The sequence below is a fragment of the Mirounga angustirostris genome, unplaced genomic scaffold (genome assembly GCF_029215605.1).
Source record: "Mirounga angustirostris isolate CCGP_5_RB_7025 unplaced genomic scaffold, mMirAng1.0.hap1 SCAF_5, whole genome shotgun sequence".
Taxonomy (NCBI): Eukaryota; Metazoa; Chordata; class Mammalia; order Carnivora; family Phocidae; genus Mirounga; species Mirounga angustirostris.
In genome coordinates, this window is record NW_026991713.1 from 61,550,315 (window position 1) to 61,569,280 (window position 18,966).

Sequence of the window (18,966 nt, forward strand, 5' to 3'; positions counted from 1 at the left end):
GGGCACAGGTAGAGCAGCCCATGCTGACTTCTTTCCTCTCTGGAAGCTGAAAGGCTGTCAGAAGCTGTTAGTGGATTCGAGACAAAAGGCTTGGCCTGGGAGGAGCACTTGTGGGACTGCAGGTCTAGGACTCGAGCTGCCCCAGGATGGCCAGGCATGGACGGTGGCTCTCCAAGGTGGAGAGGTTGCCTCTGCTGGGGGATGACTGCCTGCTTGTTGACTCCCCCAGCCCAGATCCAGCCCACACTGGCCAGGAGGGAGAGGCATGGAGGGCTAGTTCTCTGGTCCTGAAGATGCCAAGGTCACCCCTGCGCCCTAGGACAACTCAGGCCCGTTAGACGTGGCAGGGAGTGGCTCAGAGAGCCCGGGCACCCTGGTTGTGGGCAGAGGCCATGCGCTGCCTTGGAAAGGACACAGGTGTCAGGGTCCACAGACTTGAACTCCAAGTGTCACTTAGCCCCTACCAGCTGGTGACCTTGGGCAAGTCGCTTAATCATGGTCTGTTTCCTCGACTATAAAATAGGAAGGTCATGGGGTGCCTGGGTGGCTCAGTCATTAAGCGTCTGCCTTCATCTCGGGTCATGATCCCGGGGTCCTGGGATCGAGCCCCGCATCGGGCTCCCTGCTCTGCAGGAAGCTTGCTTCTCCCTCTGCCTGCCGCTCCCCCTGATTGTGTTCCCTCTCTTGCTGTGTCTCTCTCTGTCAAATAAATAAAATCTTAAAAAAAAAAAAAATAGGAAGCTCCTGAGGATTCAATAGGTTAATGGTGATGCTGAGGCCAGGACAGTGCAGTGCTCCACCAGCTCACTGAATTCTCCCAGCGGCCCCATGCTGACTGAGGTTATTGTTACCTCCACTGCATGCGTGAGAGCCTGGAGGCTCAGAGAGGCTCAGTGACTTGCCCAAGGTCACCACCTGGCTCCCAGGCTGAAGCGGGTAACCACTATGCTGTTCCAAGCCTGCAAATGTAGTTTCTTTCCCTGTCTTCGATGGGAGGAAAGAACTCAAGCTCCATCCCAAAGGCCCAGAAACAGCTCAGTCAAACTCAGTTCCCCAGGACCCTTCCATAGCACCTCAAATCTTGGTAGCACTTTACAGTTTATAGGAACTTCTAACCCAGATTATCTAATGGATCTTTCCTAAAACCCTGTCTTCCCCCACTAACAGATGAGAAAACAGAGGCAAGAGGAACTTAAGTGCCTTATTCACAGAGGTAGGAAATGGTAAACTAGCCTTGAATCCATTCCAGGCCACCATAGTTGCCTTCAGAAGCCTCCAGCAAAGGGGAGCCTGGGTGGCTCAGTCAGCTGAGCGGCTGACTCTTGGTTTCAGCTCAGGTCAGGATCTCAGGGTCCTGGGATCGAGCCCCGTGTTGCAACAGGCTCCGCGCTCAGCAGGAGTCTGCTTCTCTCCCTCCTTCTCCCTCTGTCCCTCCCCTGACTCGTGCTCGGGTGCTCTATTTCAAACTAATAAATAAATCTTTAAAAAAGAAAAAAAAACCCTCTGGGAGAAATCACACACCATCTAACCCAAATAGTCATTGTCACCTAAGTGTGTCTGCGTGCTTTCCCCTCTTCAAACAACAGGTTTATTTTTTAATTTTTCAAAATTTAGAAATACATGACTAAAAAGTCAAAATGTTCTGTGCAGAATAATTCCAAGTAATTTATATAGATACTCCACCCCCAAGAAGATGGAATGTAACTCCCCACTCCTTCAGTGTGGGCTTCATGCAATGACTTCTTTCCAAAGAGCACGATATACAAAGGGGGAAGAAAGAGTGACATCACAGGGAGAAACCTGACAAACACTACTTCAGCCAGGTGATCGAGGTTCCCCCAACCGTGACGTTCATAGCACGTACCCATCATGGGATGGGATGTGATGAGAATGGTGTGTCACCTCTGTGGTCTTCCTCCTGAAAGCCCATAACCCCGGTCTCATCATGAGAAAAACATCAGACGAATCCCAATTGAGGGATATTCTACAAAATACCTGATCAGTACTCCTCAAAATCGTCACAGTCATCAGAAACAAGGAAAACCTGGTCATTACAGTCAAGAGGAATCTACAAAGACATGACAACTAAATGTTATGTGGTATTGTGGATGGAATTCTGGACAGAAAAGGGACATTAGGGGAAATCTGAATAAAGTTTAGACTTGAGTAATAATGTATTTATATTGGTTCACTAATTGTAACACATGTACTTTACTCACGTTAACAACAGAGATCACTGAGTGTGGGGTGTATGGGAACTCTGCACCATCTCTACAACTCTTCTGTAAATCTAAAACTGTTCTAAAAAATAAAGCTGATTTTTTAAAAAGTCAAAAGTTTCAAAAAGATATTCAGTGTAAAGTTTCCCTTTTGCCCTTGGTCAAGTTGCTCAGTCATCTTCCCGAGCAAGTGGCCACGTTTCTTCCCAGAGAGGTTCCAGTGAGGCAGCAGGGTTCCAGTGTGGAGCCTGGTCTCCATAACTAGATGGCTGGCTCTCAATCTTGATCTCTGCCAGTTTCTAGCTGTGTGACTCCAGGCAGTTCCTTACCTTCTCTGTGTCCTTTGTCCTCAAAGATATAATCCTCATAGGATTATTGGGAGTGTTAAATGTATTAATGTATATAGTAAGCACCTTATAAATGGTTGCTTTTATTATTACAAATAAACAAGCAAATGTATTTATGGAGCAAACATGTTAAGAAAAAATACCCAGGGGTGCCTGGCTGGCTCAGCTGGTGGAGCACGCGACTCTTGATCCCAGGATTGTGAGTTTGAGCCCCACCTTGGGTGTGACGATTAGTTAAAAATAGAATCTTAAAAAAAAAAAAAAGAAAAAAAACCTGAGGGAAAAAATTGTAAATAAGGCACACACAAAAAATTACTAAGTGCCTTTTCAAGATATTTTTGGCTAATAACCCCACCTATGGGTCATCTAGGGGAAGTAATTTTGTCTGACATACTATTTACTATTGATTAGGGCCCAGACTCTATATAAAGTTAAGAGGTTAAGCTGTAGAAGATTGATAAATAGCAAATTATTTTTATCTGGCAGAACAAAAAAGTGATCTTTTTTTTTTAAAAAAGATTTTATTTATTTGACAGAGAAAAAGACAGTGAGAGAGGGAACACAAGCAGAAGTGGGAGAGGGAGAAGCAGGCTCTCCGCCGAGCAGGGAGCCCGATGTGGGGCTCGATCCCAGGACCCTGGGATCATGACCTGAGCTGAAGGCAGACGCTTAACGACTGAGCCACCCAGGCACCCCAAAAGTGATGGTTTTATTGCCAGGTAGGAATTAAACTTTTTTGTACCTACCTTTCCAATCTCATTCAAGCATTCTTCTCTCCACTGTCAGTAATGGTTTTTCCTTCCCCTCCTTCAATCCTTCATTCACTTAGTAGTTAAATACATCCCGGTACTCACTCTATGTTTGTATTAGTCAAGTTTATCTTGGTGTAAATTTTACTTTGACAAATAGTAACATGTCATACACGCTGTTCCACCCCTTGATTATTTACGCTTAATACATCTTGAAGATAGTTTCATATCAGAACATAAAGAGCTTCCTTAATCTTGTTTTACCACTCTATAGAATACATCATATGGATGTACGGTAATCACACCCATAATCAATTTAGCTAGTCCCCCGGCTAAGTTGATGGATGCTTAGGCTGTTTTCACTCTTACGGTTGCAAACAATGCTGTATGAATAACCCCCTAAGGAGGTTAGGGTAGAATCATTTGTACAGAGATGGATGGGAAAGCAGAAGGACTCTAGAGGGTGAAGGAGCCTTAGGGAGGGACCTGATCACCTGCTCCCAGCCTGGCCTTAGCCCATCTTCCCCTAATTCTGTGCCCACCTAGCCTCCTCCTCCTGCCTCCTCCTCTCCATCCTGAGCTCCTGGTATCTCCAGACAGGAAGGGCTAGCCTTCGATTCTCTCGAGGCGTGGGCTGTAGCTTGTACTGTGTGGGAGATGAGGATGCCTTGGAGAGGCGGATCTTGGGGGCTTGGGGCCTGGGGCTGCTACTGTCCCTAGGCTGTAGCCACTGAGGGCACATACTCAGCACGCCCTCATGGCTCTGGTAGGGGATGAGGACCCGGGAGCCAGGGACTACCTGGGGGGGCTGGGGGGCTGGGGTAGGGGGCGGGGCAGTGCCTAGCAGCTCTGGCACAGACTTGCTGCGGGTGCCCAGCGCAGGTGGCTGGTCAGGGCACAGGGTGTGGCAGGCCGTGGTGAGGAAGGGACTGGCCAGGCTGGTCGTGATGGTCACGAGGTGGTCCAGGACACCCCCTTCCTGAGGAAACTGGGCAAAGGGGAGGCTCAAGGTGGCCTGCAGTCGCTCTAGGAGAGATGGGGTGGCCTGGGCCTGGGCCTGGGCCTGGGCCTGAGCCACAAGCCCAGGCAAGGCTGGCCACTCGGGCTGGTAATGCTGGCTCAGCTGCTCTATTTGGGGGCGCCGCAGCAGCATCCGGATCCTCTGCACGGTGTCGAAGCTGTCAGTCAGCAGTGCCCACTCTAGGGCTGTCTTGCCCCGAACAGGATCCACCGCTGTCAGGTCAGCACCTGGGAGGGGGCACAGGAGTGACATGGGATGGGACAGGGAATGGTGACTTGCAAAAGGGCAGATTCTTTTTTTTTTATTTGAGAGAGAGAGCATGAGCGGGAGGAGGGACAGAGGGAGAAGCAGGCTCCCCACGGAGCAGGGAGCCCAATGTGGGACTCGATCCCAGGACCCTGAGATCATGACCTGAGCACAAGGCAGGTGCTTAACAGACTGAGCCACCCAGGCGCCCCAGAAGGGCAGATTCTTTTGCAGCAGGACTGATTTGGGTTAGATTAAAAACCACAGAGTCCCATCCTGTTGCAGCTGGAATCTGGGAGCCATCAGCCGATACAGCCTCAGGGACAGTACCAGCCCCAGATACCAACATCTATTTAAGGCTAAAGAAGAAGGGGCGCCCAGGAGGCTCAGTCAGTTAAGCATCTGTCTTCAGCTCAGGTCATGATCTCAGGGTCCTGGGATCAAGCCCCGCACCGGGCCTCTCCCTCTGCCTGGCACTCCCCCTGCTTGTGCTCTCCCTCTCCATCTCTCTCTCTCTCCCAAATGAATAAATAAAATCCTTAAAAAAAAAAGAAGAAAATGGAAAGTCCAGAGAGTGGAAAAGACTTCAGAGACCTGGTGGCGGGGTGGGTGCGGGGGGTGTCTCCAAACCTGGAGCAGAATAGGAACCTCCTGAGCCAAGGAAGGAGTGGTGGGCAGGTTGCCCAGGACAGGGGAGGCCTGAGCTGCACCTGCTGGGCAGGTGGAGGGGGGTCCTGTGGGCCCTCACTCCTCATCCTTCTCTTCATCACCACACCCCTCTAATCTGGGGTGGGGGAATAGCAGTCACTTTGGGATAAAGGGACGTTGCTGAGTTTTCTCCTTTCTCACCCCAAACACAGTCAGATGGGATAGGGAAAGGAAGAGTTTGGAGGCTGGGGTTCCCCAGGGTGACCAACAGATGGCAACCCCACCTCAGGAAATAGTGAAGGTCCAAGACTTCATGAGCAGTGTGGACTTCAGTCCAGAACAACTCCAGGTGGCCACATGCCTCAACTACATATCATCGTGTCCCTGGAACCCTGGCTTGTCAGAAACGGAAGTCATCCCAGAGAAAGCCAACACCCTCATTATACTGCTATGGCCCAAAGAGGGAAGGCATCTGCCCAGGGTCACTCAGCTAGTGGCAGAGCCAGGACTAGAACCCAAGAGTCTGGTTCCAGATATCAGCGTTTTTTGTTTTTCCAGCTGGTCTAGGTTATCCTCCCAAGCTTTCTTTTCTGAGACCAACATTCATGGTGTAAACAGAGATATCAATAGCTGGACTTTGCTGATTGTGAGAAGCTCAAGCACACTCCCCTCCTCCAGGAAGTCAGCCTAGATTGATCCTCAATCTCCACCTCTCTTTTCTCTGTAACCATACAGCTGACTTAGTGTCAGGCTGGAAGGCTTGGGGAGGGACTGGAGGTCGCAAATCCCAGTCCAGGCCCCATGCACCTGCCATGAGGAGGGCAGCCACGCATTCCGAACGGTTCCGCACGGCGGCCTTCATCAGTGCTGTTAGCCCCCGCTGGTCTCGGCGCTCCAGGTCCAGGCCCGGGTAGTAGTTGAGCAGGAGACTCACCAGAGGCACATGGCCTGCAGGGCACCAAGCACTGAGCTTAGCTCTCCCCGAAAGAGGGTGATGAAGCCCCAAACCCACCCTCCACCAAACACAACAATCCCTGTGGTGGGAGAAAGTTAGACAGAAAGTATGGGATTGTGGGCCTGTCTGAAGTGGGGGAAACTGGTGGAAGGTAAGGTCAACAGTCTCTCACCTGCTTGGGCAGCCAGCATGAGGGCTGTGTCCCCTTCTTTATCCTGCTGGTTCACATCGAGGAAAGGGCAGCGGCTGAGCAGAGCCACCACACTCTGGAAGCCACGGTAGCAGGCAACCATGAGACCTGTCTGGGGGAGGGGCAGCTCAGCCCCTGCGCTTTTTTCCAGGATCTCCTTGGGGCCCCTGTGGGGCCCTCTAAACCCACATCCATCCCAGAGATGTCCCAGCCTCTGTTTAGACCCACCCTCACCCCCTCCCTTCCTCCCAAGGATCCAGGCATTGGATGAATGTCCTGTGGCGGGGACACAGTTGCTCTCGCTGCCCTGGGAAACACCTGGGGTAGCTCACCCTCCCGTTGCCATCCACCTGGGTGGCCTCTTCTGGGGAGACCCCACCGTCCAACGTGGCTTGGAGCTGGACAGGGTCATTGCGGACACAGGCCCAGTACAAGGCGCCTAGCTTGCAGCCTGGGGCAGGGGTCTCCTGGCCGGCGGGGCAGGACGATGCCTCGGACATGCCCAGCCCTCCCCTGGGCGCTCTTCCTCTTCCAGCCCAGGGGGGGGGGGGCAAGAAGGCCCGTCCCTCCGCCTCACGCGGCTAGCATCTATAACACAGAATGGAGGGGAACAGTGTCTCCCTGCGTCCCAGGGAAGGGGCCCAGCAGCCCACCCACCCAAGAGAAGACAAGCTGTGGGCAGGAGCCCTAAGAGGGCAGAAGTGGTTCGCTGTGAGGATCCCAGTTAAGAGTCAAGGAGAGGGGCGGTCTTCTCTTTCCCAAGGGACCTTACCCGGGTGTGGAGGCTCCCTAGGAGGCGGTCATTGCCGGGGCCCCAGCACCCCCAGACTCCTGGGAGCACACTCGCCAGATCTCCGGGGCGGCCCGAGGGGGGCTGTCTCTCCCCAGGAAGCAAGGCAGGTAACAGATGGCTGGACTTAGGGAAAGAGCTGTGGCAAACACCCGGCGGCTGAGCTGGATCAAGCCGGGTCAGTAGCGGACGCGGGGCCGGCAGGGGCGGGCGCTCTCCGCTCCCAGAGACCGGGACCCGCCCGAGAGCCTGCCCTGAGTGGGCGGGGCCCGATCACGGAGAGCCTGCCCTGAGTGGGCGGGGCCCGATCACGGAGAGCCTGCCCTGAGTGGGCGGGGCCCGATCACGGAGGCTCCTCCCCTGCGGAGGCGGCTCTCGGGTACGACACCGCCCCCCAACACGCTCACCTTCTGCTTCCCGCACCAGAAACACACCCTTCGGAGGTGGGAGGGTCGTGAGGGGTCCCGACCCGCCCGCGTAAGCCTGAAGTCCTGAAATCCCTTTCCCTTCCGTGGAGCCGGGGTGGTGGAAGGAGAAGGTGCGAGTGCAGACATCTCTTTGAATAGCGGCTGGGACTGGGGGGAGGTGAATTGCCTAATTAGGAGTACAGAAGTTACGAAAGAATAAGTTTCATGGACTAGTTTTGGTATGGTAAATTAAGTATGGAATATTTAAATTGCATTAAAATTACAATAATTGAATTAAATTATTTACAATTATTTATTAATAATTATTAAATCATCCTTTTAATTAAATTAATACTAAAATTAAATTTAATGGATCAGTTTTGGACCTCAGGTGTAGAAAACGGGGCCAACTGTGTTCTGTTTGTATCACTCCCATCATCAGCATGTACAAGATCTTTTTTTATTTTACCTTATTTGGCTTATCTCTTTCATCCCTAATCCCCACAGCCCATTTTTCTCCCCTTTCCCTTTACCAATTGGCACTTATATATTCTTAAAAAGGTACATTGCATTAAAAAGGGTAGTGTTGGGGCGCCTGGGTGGCTCAGTGGTTAAGCGTCTGCCTTTGGCTCAGGTCATGATCCCAGGGTCCTGGGATCAAGCCCCTCATCGGGCTCCCTGCTTCGCGGGGGGGGGGGGGGGGGGGGCTGCTTCTCCCTCCCCCACTCCCCCTGCTTGTGTTCCCTCTCTCGCTGTCTCTCTCTCTGTCAAATAGATGAGTAAAATCTTTTAAAAAGATAAATAAAAAATAAAAAAGGTAGTGTTGGTTTATGTATTTTTTTAAATTAGTTTCAGAGGTAGAGTTTAGTGATTCATCCCTTACAGTACTCATTACACCAAGTGCCCTCCTTAATGCCATCACCCAGTTACCCCATCCCCCCACCGACCTCCCCTCCAGCAGCCCTCAGTTTGTTCCCTGGAGTTAAGAGTCTCTTATCATTTGTTTCCCTCTCTGATTTCATCTTATTTTATTTTTCCCTCCCTTCCTCTTTGTGGTTTATGTATGTTTTAACCAGCACCCTAGAATTGTGTGACAGAACTCATTCTGCTTTTTTCACTCCGCGCTGTTTCGGAGATGGCCCCCTGTTGCTGTCCGCGCAGTGTATCTGTTAGGAGCATCTGTGGTTGTCAGTAACCGAAAGCCGGCCTCAGTGGTGTGGTGGCTGCCAACATCAATCCAAAACTCCTTTTAGTGTTTCTTCTGAACTACAGAAGCTGGAAAAACCAAGATGACACTTCCTCGATTCCCTTGAGCTAGGAATCTGTGATTTAGGTTCTGCTCTTGTGCAAGACGTGCATTTGGAACAGAGCTGAATACCATGGGACATCTGTTTTGCTGTCACAGATCAGGACAGATGTAGCGGGGCTCTGGTGAGCAGCTTCCTGATTCATCAGCTTCCTCCAGGAGTGACTGTTGCTTCCCAGTCACGGATACAGGTCATGTGCCTCTCAAAGCTGGGAGTTGTTTCTGAACCTAGAACCTGTTTCCCCATTTCTTTATGTCTACACTAGCCAGATCTATTTCTGTTGCCCCCTGTGGAACCCTAACTGCCACACGTGGCTTAACCAACTAGGAGTTTATTCTTCACACAAGATTAAGGAGTTCAGGGATAAGCTGTTGGTGTTGATATAAACGGACGGTGGCAGGGCCTTCTCTGGGGAGTCTCTTGACTTCTCCTCGTGGCCACAAGATGGCTCCTGTAGCTCTAGCCATCAGAGCAAAATGCGGTGAATGCATGCTATGGAATTCTGTGCAGCAACGAGAAGAAATCCACTAGATTACATGTAAGACATCACTACTTAGATGACACAATCTCTACCTATGACCCCCCTTCTCTCTAGTCACGTTTTAGTTAAGTGTGACCTTGTAACATGGTTTTGGCCAGTGAAATGCAAGCAGTAGTCTAATGGGTGAGGCTCCTGGAAAAATTTTTGCTCTCTTGATAAAAGATATGGGGCGTAGCTTTTTACCTCTTTCTTTCTTCCCCCTCTTCCTGCTGCATGAAGTTCCATAGTGTGTATGCATCCGATTTTTCTTACCTATTCTTCCAGTGTTGCACACCTAGCTGCCTCCAGCTTCCCGCCGCTGCAAATAATGCTGCAGTGAACATCCTTGTACACGTCTAGTAGACCTGTGGCAGAGCGTGTCTGAGACCGCTAGGCCAGAGGGCACGTATGCGCTTACTGACCAGGTACTGTCAGATGGTTCTCTTTTGCAATGTGCCCACCAGCAATGCATGAGAGCCTCCCTACATCCATGGCCATGCTTGTAATTATTCAGCCTTCTAATTTTTGTCAATCTGATGGTACAGAACTATAAGTTAATATCATTATTTTACACTGGATTTTCCCTATCAACAAGGTGAGCATCTTTCCAAATACCTGGGAGCCTTTCTTGTGTCCCCTCCTGGAAACTGCCTGTTCCTAGCCTTTGTCCGATGTTCTGTTGTTTTCCTATCTTTTTCTTATTGCTTTTCCAGGAATTCCTTTTAATATTCTAGATAATAAACCCATTGTCAAATGGGTTTTAGATGTCGCAACTGTACTACGTACATTTCTGTTAGCTTTATCTGTGGTGAGCTTCACTGAAAGAAATCCTGAATTTTGGGCACCTGGGTGGCTCAGTCAGTTAAGCGTCTGCCTTTGGCTCAGGTCATGATCCCTGGGCCTTGGGATGGAGCCCCGCATCAGGCTCCTTGCTCAGCGGGGAGCCTGCTTCTCCCTCTGCCCCTCTCCCTGCTCTTATGTATAGGTATGGATTTCTAATTATCTTTCTTTGGATTTTTTTTTTTTTATCTATCCTGCCTTTGGACCTATAAATTCTTGTCCTTCATCGATACTGGAAAATTTGGAAATCTATTAAATTCACCTTGGTTCCGTCAAAGATAAAGACTGTGGATATTGTGGGGCACCTGGCTGGCTCAGTTGGAAGACCATGAGACCCTTGATCTCAAGGTTGTGAGTTCAAGCCCCGCTTTGGGTATGGAGAGTACTTAAATAAATAAAACTTAAAAAAAAAAGACTGGAAATTGAAGCTCAAGTTTGCCTAATTCAACAAATATTTTCAAACTAAAGCAGACTCCTTGATTTGTTTCCTTGTCTGAGATCCTGCCTTCCCTTAGATTTTAACCTAATAATTTTTTTTATTTTTTATTTTTATTTTTTTTTAAGATTTTTTATTTATTTATTTGACAGAGAAAGACACAGCGAGAGAGGGGACACAAGCAGGGGGAGTGGGAGAGGGAGAAGCAGGCCTCCTGAGGAGCAGGGAGCCTGACGCGGGGCTCGATCCCAGGACCCTGGGATCATGACCTGAGCCAAAGGCGGACGCTTAACGACTGAGCCACCCAGGCGTCCCATTAATTCTTTAAAAAAAAAAAAAGATTTATTTATTCATTTTAGAGAGAATGAGAGAGTGCAGGCATGTTGGGAGGGGGGAGGAGGGAAGGGGTGGAGGGAGCAGAGGCAGAGTGGGAGGGAGAGAAAAACTCAAGCAGACTCCATGCAGAGTATGGAGCCTGATGTGGGGCTGGCTCCCATGACCCTGAGATCACCACCTGAGCATTTTTACTGTTTTACTCAGAAATATCAGTCCAGAGTCCAGCCAGTCATGTTATTGGAAACAGAATTTCCTCTAATCCTAAGTAATTAAAAAACAACCTACTAGTAATATGGGGAAAAGACATGGTAATTAAGTCATAGAAGAAATGGCCAATATACATATGAAAAGATGCTTAATCTCACAAGTAAGCAGGAAAAGACAAATTAAAACAAGAATGAAACATTGCTTTTGGCCCAACAGCTAAGTAAAAATCAAACAATAATATTAAGTGCTTACACTGTTGGGGAAATGTAAATTAGTGAAGTATTTTTGGAAAGCATTTTGACAGTATCTATCAAAATAACAAATGTACATACACATGAACCCAAAAATTCTGCTTTTAGATATCTTTCCCCAAACAGTACTTGTGTATGTGAACAAAGATACACTATATATACTTTGCAGCATTGTTTGTACTTGTAAAAACGAAATTTAGAAATGACTTAAATGTTCATCAATACAGGAAGGGCCTGAAAAAAATATGCACACGAGATTATGCCTCCATTGAAAAATAATAAGATAGATCCATATGGACTGCTTGGAAAATATCTCTGAGACGTGTTGTTAATTGAAGAGAAAAAAGCCATATATATATGTATATATATATGAAGTGTGTGTGTGTGATTGGTTAACTTACATGTATGTAAATGCATAGAAAGGACTGGAACAGTAGTTGTCAACATTGGCTGAACCATGTAATCACTTAATCACTTAAAAAAAAATAGTAGCGGGGCGACTGGGTGGCTCAGTCGGTTAAGCATCTTGACTCCTGTCGGCTCAGGTCATGATCTCGTGGGGCACTCAGCGGGGCATCTGTCTGGGATTCTCTCCCTCTGCCCCTCCTCCCACTTGCTTGTGCATGTAGTGCACGTGCATTCTCTCTCTCATTCTCAAATAAATAAATCTTTAAAACAAAACAAAACAAACAAAAAATAGTAGGGTTTTTTTTTTAGGAGGCTCCTCGCCCAACTTGGGGCTCAAACTCATGACCCTCAGTCGCTCTACCGACTGAGCCAGCCAGGCAACCCCCCCCCAACCTCTCTTGTACACAGAGTTCATCACTTCTCAGTGTACCTCTGAACTTCACTCACTTATTCATTTGTTCAGTAACTACGAACGGAAACTTGCTCTGTGTCAGGCACATACTTTGACTGCCCACATGAGTTATCGTTAATCTTGTTCTTGGCTGTTTCCCTCACCTTGATCATCTTTGTCTCCAGCATCTAGCACAGTGTTGGCCACTCAGTGAATGGGAAGTTGCCTGACAGTTTCTCCTCTGGCCCGAAGAGTACCAACCCCCTCCCCCTCCCGCGCCCAGTACCATTCAGCAACGACTGTAGAGGGATAAGGGACTTTAATCTGTGCTGAGAGGCCCCAAGGACATCTAACTAGGTAAAAGGGAATTTCACATTTTGCTTTTCAAATGATCTGCCTCCAAGCCTAGAGCACCCCCAGCCTCAGCAAGGATCCTGTTCTGCAAGGCCACTCTCAGCCAGCAGGTGGCAGCCCTGGGCAGGAATTGGGAGAGCATCCCCACAGAGTGGAGGCTATAGCAGAGGGTCCTAGGGTTGGATGCAGGGGCAAGGTCTTGGCAGGGCAGGTGCACAGGAGGAGGGTGACCGGGACCATTTTTGGTCCCAAAGCATGATAGACATGGGGAATTATTTTTGTAGATCAGCTTTAGTCAACCTGGTTGGGTACCAGAAGGTTTGTAAGGTTTCTTCTAACTTCACCTGCAGCAATGCTCGCTTCTGGTGCCCTGTCCCATCCTCTGTCCTCAGGCAGACTGTATGTTGGTCCCTTCCCACCCCACCTACCTTGTCCAGTTCCCCAGGCTGGGTCTTGACCCTCACTGTGTATGTCTTTGTTGATAGGGATGATTGTGGTAGAGGGGGACTAGAGGTTGCTAGTTAATGCATAAAATAATGGATCACATCCTGGGCCTTATGGGTACATTTCAGTCAGGGCCTTCTAGAGTCTCAGTGTGGCGGTCTTAAGGATTAACAGCGAGGGTTATCCTCCTTTTGATCTCTTAGCTGCTGGATTCTGATAGGAGTGCACCAGAATGCTATTTTCTTGCCCACTCCAACTTCCCTTCAATCTCGATCTCTTCACTGCCTTCCATCTGTCTTATTTCTGTCTGCCCGACTTCTCTTCTCCATCTTTCTGGTTTTGATCTTTCTCATCTCACTGTCTGGATCTTTCCATCTTTCTATCCCTCTAACAATCTCTCTTAAGGCCCGATAACATGCATTGTCTGGAGCACCAGCTCGATTCTCTCTCTCTCTCCCTATCTTGTCTCTGATGTCATGCCATATCTCCAGCCATCTAATGCTTTGGGCTGGGGTTTGTAGGAGTCTTGCCTTGTGGAGTTCAATCAGAAGGGAAGGGGGAGATCTGGGGAAAGTGCAATGACAAATCTACAGAGAAAGAGCTCGGCAAACTCCTGAGTCAAGTTTGCAGCAGAGGCCAGTCACTGTTAGGGAACCAAATGTACTGTCCTCTCAACCTCTGCCTTTCTTCCAGGATCTTTTTCCAGGACAAGGCCCCTACTCCCAACCTACAGGCCTGGTGGCAGGTACAGCTGGGGGCAGCAGTGGGAAAAGGCCCACCCCCGCTTAAGGACTAGACATGGGATGGGACCCAGCACAGTGGGATGGAGAATGGAGGAGGTGACCTCTGACCCCCAGCTCTGGCCCCTTCTGGAGGTCCCCTGTGACCTGCCATAGGTCATGCCCCCTCCTCCCCTACCATGATCTACATCACAAAACCCACAGCTCATAACTCAATGCCAGCCAGGGAAGTCTGGGATTGATTTAGGGCCCCCTCTGACTAGTTCACCCCCACTGGACTATGGCCCTTGGGGTGGAGGTGGGGATGAGGGTCATGGGTGAAGTTCAGGCAGGAGGGTCCTGATTACCACTACATCATACCTGTTGCACTGTTGGTGGATTTGTTGGGGGGAAGGGCCCAAGCACAGGAGTCCAAGGTTCTCACTGACTAGCCCCTCTCTTTGGCTCAGCTCAGGGCCATGCTGAGGGAGCAGTGGCCATGGCCTAGTAGGCGTTCAGGGACAGTGTCCTCATGATTCAAGCCCAAGGCATCCTACAAAGCAAAGAGATTCTTGTTACCCATCAAGAGGGCAGTCTGGTAGGTCCTAAGTAGCACCACCACCACCACCACCCCACCCCACCCCCCACCCCCGCCAATCTTAGTTGCACTGAGCTACTCAGAACCAGGTCTCCCCACCCTGGGGTTCCATAGCCCAAGGCCCATTCCATTTATTTTTCTCCTGGTGCATTTCTTGTTGTTAATTTCCATCTATGCACCTTTCCATTCTGGAGATACCATGAAAGAACTCCCTCCACTTGGAATATTTCAAACTTTTTGGACCATAACCCACAGTAAAATACATCTACCTCTGGCTCCAGGACACAAGAACATCCACAGAAGTAAAAGCAAAAGTTTTACATAATGTTGTGATCCACGTGATATTTTCTATTCTCTTCCATTTTGTTGTAGGGAAAAGAGTTTTTAAAATGATTCTACAGGGGCACCTGGGTGGCTCAGTTGGTTGGGCGGCTGCCTTCAGCTCAGGTCATGATCTCAAGGTCCTGGGATCAAACCCCGTGTTGGGCTCCCCGCTCAGCGGAGAGCCTGTTTCTCCCTTTCTCTCTGCCTGCCGCTCTGCCTACTTGTGCTCTCTTTGTGAAATAAATAAAATCTTTAAAAAAAAAAAAAAATGATTCTACAAACACCTAAGGGGCTGGCACTTATAGTTTATAAGTAACCTCTTATATGTTGACACCTTCACAAGTCATAAAGCCCAGTTTTATAAAGAGAAAAATCCACATTATCTTCATAAAAGCCAGTGAGAAGGTACAACAGGGTTTTTCGTCGACCTGTTTTATAGATGAGGCAACGCAGACTCTGAGCGGTTAACCAACCTGCTGGAGATCCCCCAACTGGTGAGTGGGACTCCAAGCCGGTCTTCCGTGTGCTGGTTTGCAGGCCCCCCATGCCCCACAGCTTCCCTCTCTCCCCTTCCTCCCCAGCCCTCCCAATTGACACCATTGTCTCTTTCCAGTTTGAAGGCCATCCGTTCCACGAACATGAGGGACGGAGCGGCTGAGTAATTCTGTTTTCTTGTCATCTGTTAACACTGCACCATCTGCCAGTTCTCCTCTCCCTGAGCGGCCGAGTGGGGGAGGCGGCTGCTTTCCCAGAGTCTGGACCTCCAGGCCCCCCTCACCAAGGAACTCAGAATACCCACAGAAAGCTAATTTTTCTGCTCAGTCCCAACAGCCATGGGCTAGACTTACAGGGACGTGTAAGGGAGTGGAGCGGGATGGGAGGAAGGATTTTCTGATGCCACAGGGATAAAACAATAGGATCCACCCCTCCCCCATGGTCAGGGTCCCGTCTTCAGGTCTCCACACCTCCACCGTGGTGGTGACCTCGAGGCTTCCGAGCTGATTCCAGGCAGCAGGAGTCCTGCAAGCCGCTCTGGGTGAGGACAGAGCAAATCCACCTTACAGGGAGCCTAGGAAGATTTATGGGGCCTCGGGTGTGGCTGGCTGTTACTCAGCCTCTGACTTTTTAATTCCCCAGTCTCCTCACCCACCCCGCCTCCTCCCCAAGAGGGCCTTTGTGCAGGACAATGAGCAATCTATAAATTCCGGGGGACGGGGATGTGGGGGAGGGGAGTAGTGGTCAGTTCAGCCCAGCATAGACAGCAAGGGGTGGCCTCCATGGGCCTGCCACAACTCATCAGATCCACACTAGAGACCCAAGCCTTACCATGGTCTTTTACAGATGAAGAATCTGAGGCTCAGAGGCAGATGGCATCCCCAGTCCCTTCTTCATTTCCTCCATCTTTCACTTATGTATTTATTTTCCCTCTCTTACCCTTCCCCAGGTCTTTCCCGCACTCAGGCATTCACTCAACAAACACATGTATTCACTCAACAAACACCCATTGAGTACAAACTCCGTGCCAGCCACATACGGAAAACAACTGGTAGACCCTGGTCCACCCTGGAGGGGCACACAGTAGGGGACTGACGCAAGAGGAGCCAAAGTATGGCTCTAATGCCAGCTTTTCAGGCCAGCAGCCTGCACCCTTTCCCTACTCCCCTCCCTCAGCAGCCCTCTGCAGCTGATGAAGCACTTTCATGAGCATTTTTAAATTTAATCCTGGTGACGGCTCTGGCAGTTAGGTGTTATGTAAGCCTTCCCCAGCATTTTGCTAATGTGGCCCCAAGCGGGTAAGTGGTTGCCCTCTGGTGGGTGGCAGAATACCGGACCCAGGCCCTCGCCCCTGCACCACAGCTGCACCCCTGAGTGCTGTGGGGACCCAGAGCAGGAGCATGCCCCGTGGCCCTACACTTCCTCTTCTACCCACTTGCCCAAACCAGCCCAGTGTCCCCCATCACATCCCCCATGCTGATTCTCCCCTAATGCTCTGTCCTCCTGATCTGTTCCACCTTCCTGAAGTAGGCTCACCTGTGTATTTACTCAATTCACCCATCTGTTGTACAATGATAATCAACTCAGTGCTTATGATGCATTCTTGTGTGTGTCCTAGTATGTCTCTGCTTGTAAACTGAGGATATTAGTATCTACTTTGTTGTACAAATTAAATTAGTTAAGCCACGTAAAGCACTCAGAATAATGCCTGGTACATGGTAAATGCTCAGTAAGTCTTGGCTGTTAAGTTTATTGATATTGGAAACCACAGGCCTGTCCATATATGAGGCATTTGGGTGAAACACAGGTGAATACAGGGGTTTGCAGCTGGCTTCTCCCAGGGAGTGGCCCCCTTAGAAGTGATCGAATGGATGAGTAGCCAATTCATTCCCCAGGGACTCCTGCATTCCTTAACTGCATGAAGTATGTTGAGCACCTCCTAGGTTTGTGCCAGGCACTGTGCTAGCAGAGAACAAGACACCTGCATTCATCAAGCTTGCATTCTGGTAAGTGAAACGGACCACAAACCAAGTGCATAAAGACGATAATTACAGAAAGCCATTAAGTCCTGAAGAAAGAGACACGGTTAAGTGACACAGTAGATAAGGCAATTGGATGTGAGGCTGCTGTACTGTTGTGTCAGTGTGGGGAGGTGACATCCCTGTGAAGGGTCTGGGCAGACGGTTCCAGGCAAAGGGAACAGCAAGACCAAAGCCAGAGGTGGGAAAAACTTGTCAAGTTCAAGGAACAGAAAGACAGCCAGTGTGAGCAGCATCTGGACAGAGGGGAGAATGATCTAGGAGAAGTCAGCATAGGCAGGGGCCAGGGTAAGAAACTGGGGCCTTCCTCCAAGGGAAGCTATGCAAAGTTGTTAAACAGGGAGTGACATGCTCTGACTTTTTTTATGATTGGTATTTTTAACAGTGTCCCCCTGGAATCTGTGTGAGTTGACTGTCGGGGAGCCAGGAGGGCAGACAGGAGCCTTTGCAGTTGTACAAGGAGGGAAGAGGGGCTTGGACGCTGGAGGGGGGTGGGGAGCAGGGGCTGATCCAAGATATATCTTAGAGACAGAAGGGACAAACTTTGCTAGTGGATTGGACAACAGGATCAGGATGGGAGGAGAATTCAGGAAGAAGGAACCAGGGAAGCTCAATTGGTAGAACTGTCAGTGTCCTGAGCCATGAGAGTCCTCCTGCTCTCTTTAGCCCTGCCCCTGAGCCACAGAAGCCAATTCTAGCCATTTGCTCTCCCCTGTCTACAGTCAGCAGCCTTAAATCAAGGGCAGTCCAGACTTGCTCATTCGGACCCTTTGTGAGAAAAGGTGCCCCTGGCCTTCCCTCCAGAAAGAGCAGCACCTGCCAAGGCCCAAGACTTTTAACCCCTCCACCCGGCCCTTGTTTAGGTCGCAACCTGCACAACCGTACAACTCCCCTCTCCCCAGCCTGGACCACTGGCCCAACCTGAAAATCCTCGGAGCTTTGAGACCTGCAGGCGCTGGGCGTGTTAGGACACGGGCCTGAAAGCACTCCGGGGCCGGGAACGGGAAGGTGGGGCTTGGCCTTTCCTGAGGGAATCTCCCAGCCCCGTTCCCGGGGGAAGGAAGTCCCCTCCCGGGCCCGGCGCCCCCGCCCCGCCCCCGCCGGCTCGCTGGCCGCGGAGGCCGCCGCCCCTCCCGCCCGGGAAAGCGCACGCAGCCGGTCTTCCGGCCTCGGGCTACGGGCGGGGGAGGCCCGAGCCGTAATTGCTGCCATCTGCTCCCTCCCCTGCCCCGCCCCCCGCCTGGGGGAGGGGCCGAGGCGCGCGCCGCACGCCTCTCTGACGCGCGCGCCCGGCCCCCGGGGGGCGAGAGCTCGGAGTGCGTCGCGAGCCCCCCGGGGGGCGAGTGCTGGGGGGCCCCCCCCGAGAGCGCGCCGCCGCCTCTCTCAGGCAGGGGCTGAGGGGCCCCGAGCTGGAGGCACACCCTTTGGCAGACACCGAATCCCAGCGTTCGGGTTCTGCCCGTCGCGGGGTAGGGAACCCCGAAGGGTCCTGGGGGCCCGCCCGTCTCAGCTCACACACGCGACGTCCGCCCCGGTCGGTGGTTAACGCCGGCGGTGGGACATTGACGCATCGATCTCTGTCTGCACCCGACGGCTCTGTGACTGTGGGCGGGGAGGCGGGGGGACCCAAGGCCGGAGCCTGGAGCCCGCGGGGCTGCCGGGACCAGAACTTGGCCCTCAGACACAAGGGGCTGGGCTGAAATTCCTCCCAGTTACTACTCACTC

At 50.8% G+C, this 18,966-nt stretch overlaps 1 protein-coding gene across 10 annotated transcripts; it reads right to left on the bottom strand.

The window, feature by feature from the left end:
* Positions 1-3,005: 3,005 nt before the first annotated feature.
* On the bottom strand, positions 3,006-18,310 carry ANKRD33 (ankyrin repeat domain 33). Of its 10 annotated transcripts, XM_045873405.3 has the most exons (7): positions 18,163-18,310; positions 14,167-14,338; positions 7,573-7,759; positions 6,708-6,963; positions 6,358-6,487; positions 6,038-6,178; positions 3,006-4,563 (listed from the first exon to the last, which is right to left on the bottom strand). In XM_045873405.3, exons 4-7 carry the CDS (start codon positions 6,873-6,875, stop codon positions 3,842-3,844), a joined length of 1,161 nt encoding a protein of 386 aa, XP_045729361.1. In that variant the 5' UTR covers positions 6,876-6,963; positions 7,573-7,759; positions 14,167-14,338; positions 18,163-18,310; the 3' UTR covers positions 3,006-3,841. The 10 variants fall into 10 exon arrangements, with proteins under 10 accessions (XP_045729361.1, XP_054363026.1, XP_045729360.1 ...); XM_054507051.2 differs by lacking the exons at positions 7,573-7,759; positions 14,167-14,338; positions 18,163-18,310 and adding an exon at positions 7,148-7,458 and having other exon boundaries at positions 6,726-6,963; XM_045873404.3 differs by lacking the exons at positions 7,573-7,759; positions 14,167-14,338; positions 18,163-18,310 and adding an exon at positions 7,148-7,457.
* Between the last annotated feature and the right edge of the window lie 656 nt (positions 18,311-18,966).

Excerpts from the sequence above, each read along its gene's own strand:
- ANKRD33 (XM_045873405.3), bottom strand. The coding sequence starts at position 6,875 with ATGTCCGAGGCATCGTCCTGCCCCGCCGGCCAGGAGACCCCTGCCCCA. Across the intron at positions 6,488-6,707 it reads AGGTGGATGGCAACGGGAGG|ACAGGTCTCATGGTTGCCTG; the intron begins GTGAGCTACCCC and ends CCCCTCCCCCAG. Across the intron at positions 4,564-6,037 it reads GGCTGCCCTCCTCATGGCAG|GTGCTGACCTGACAGCGGTG; the intron begins GTGCATGGGGCC and ends GCCCCCTCCCAG.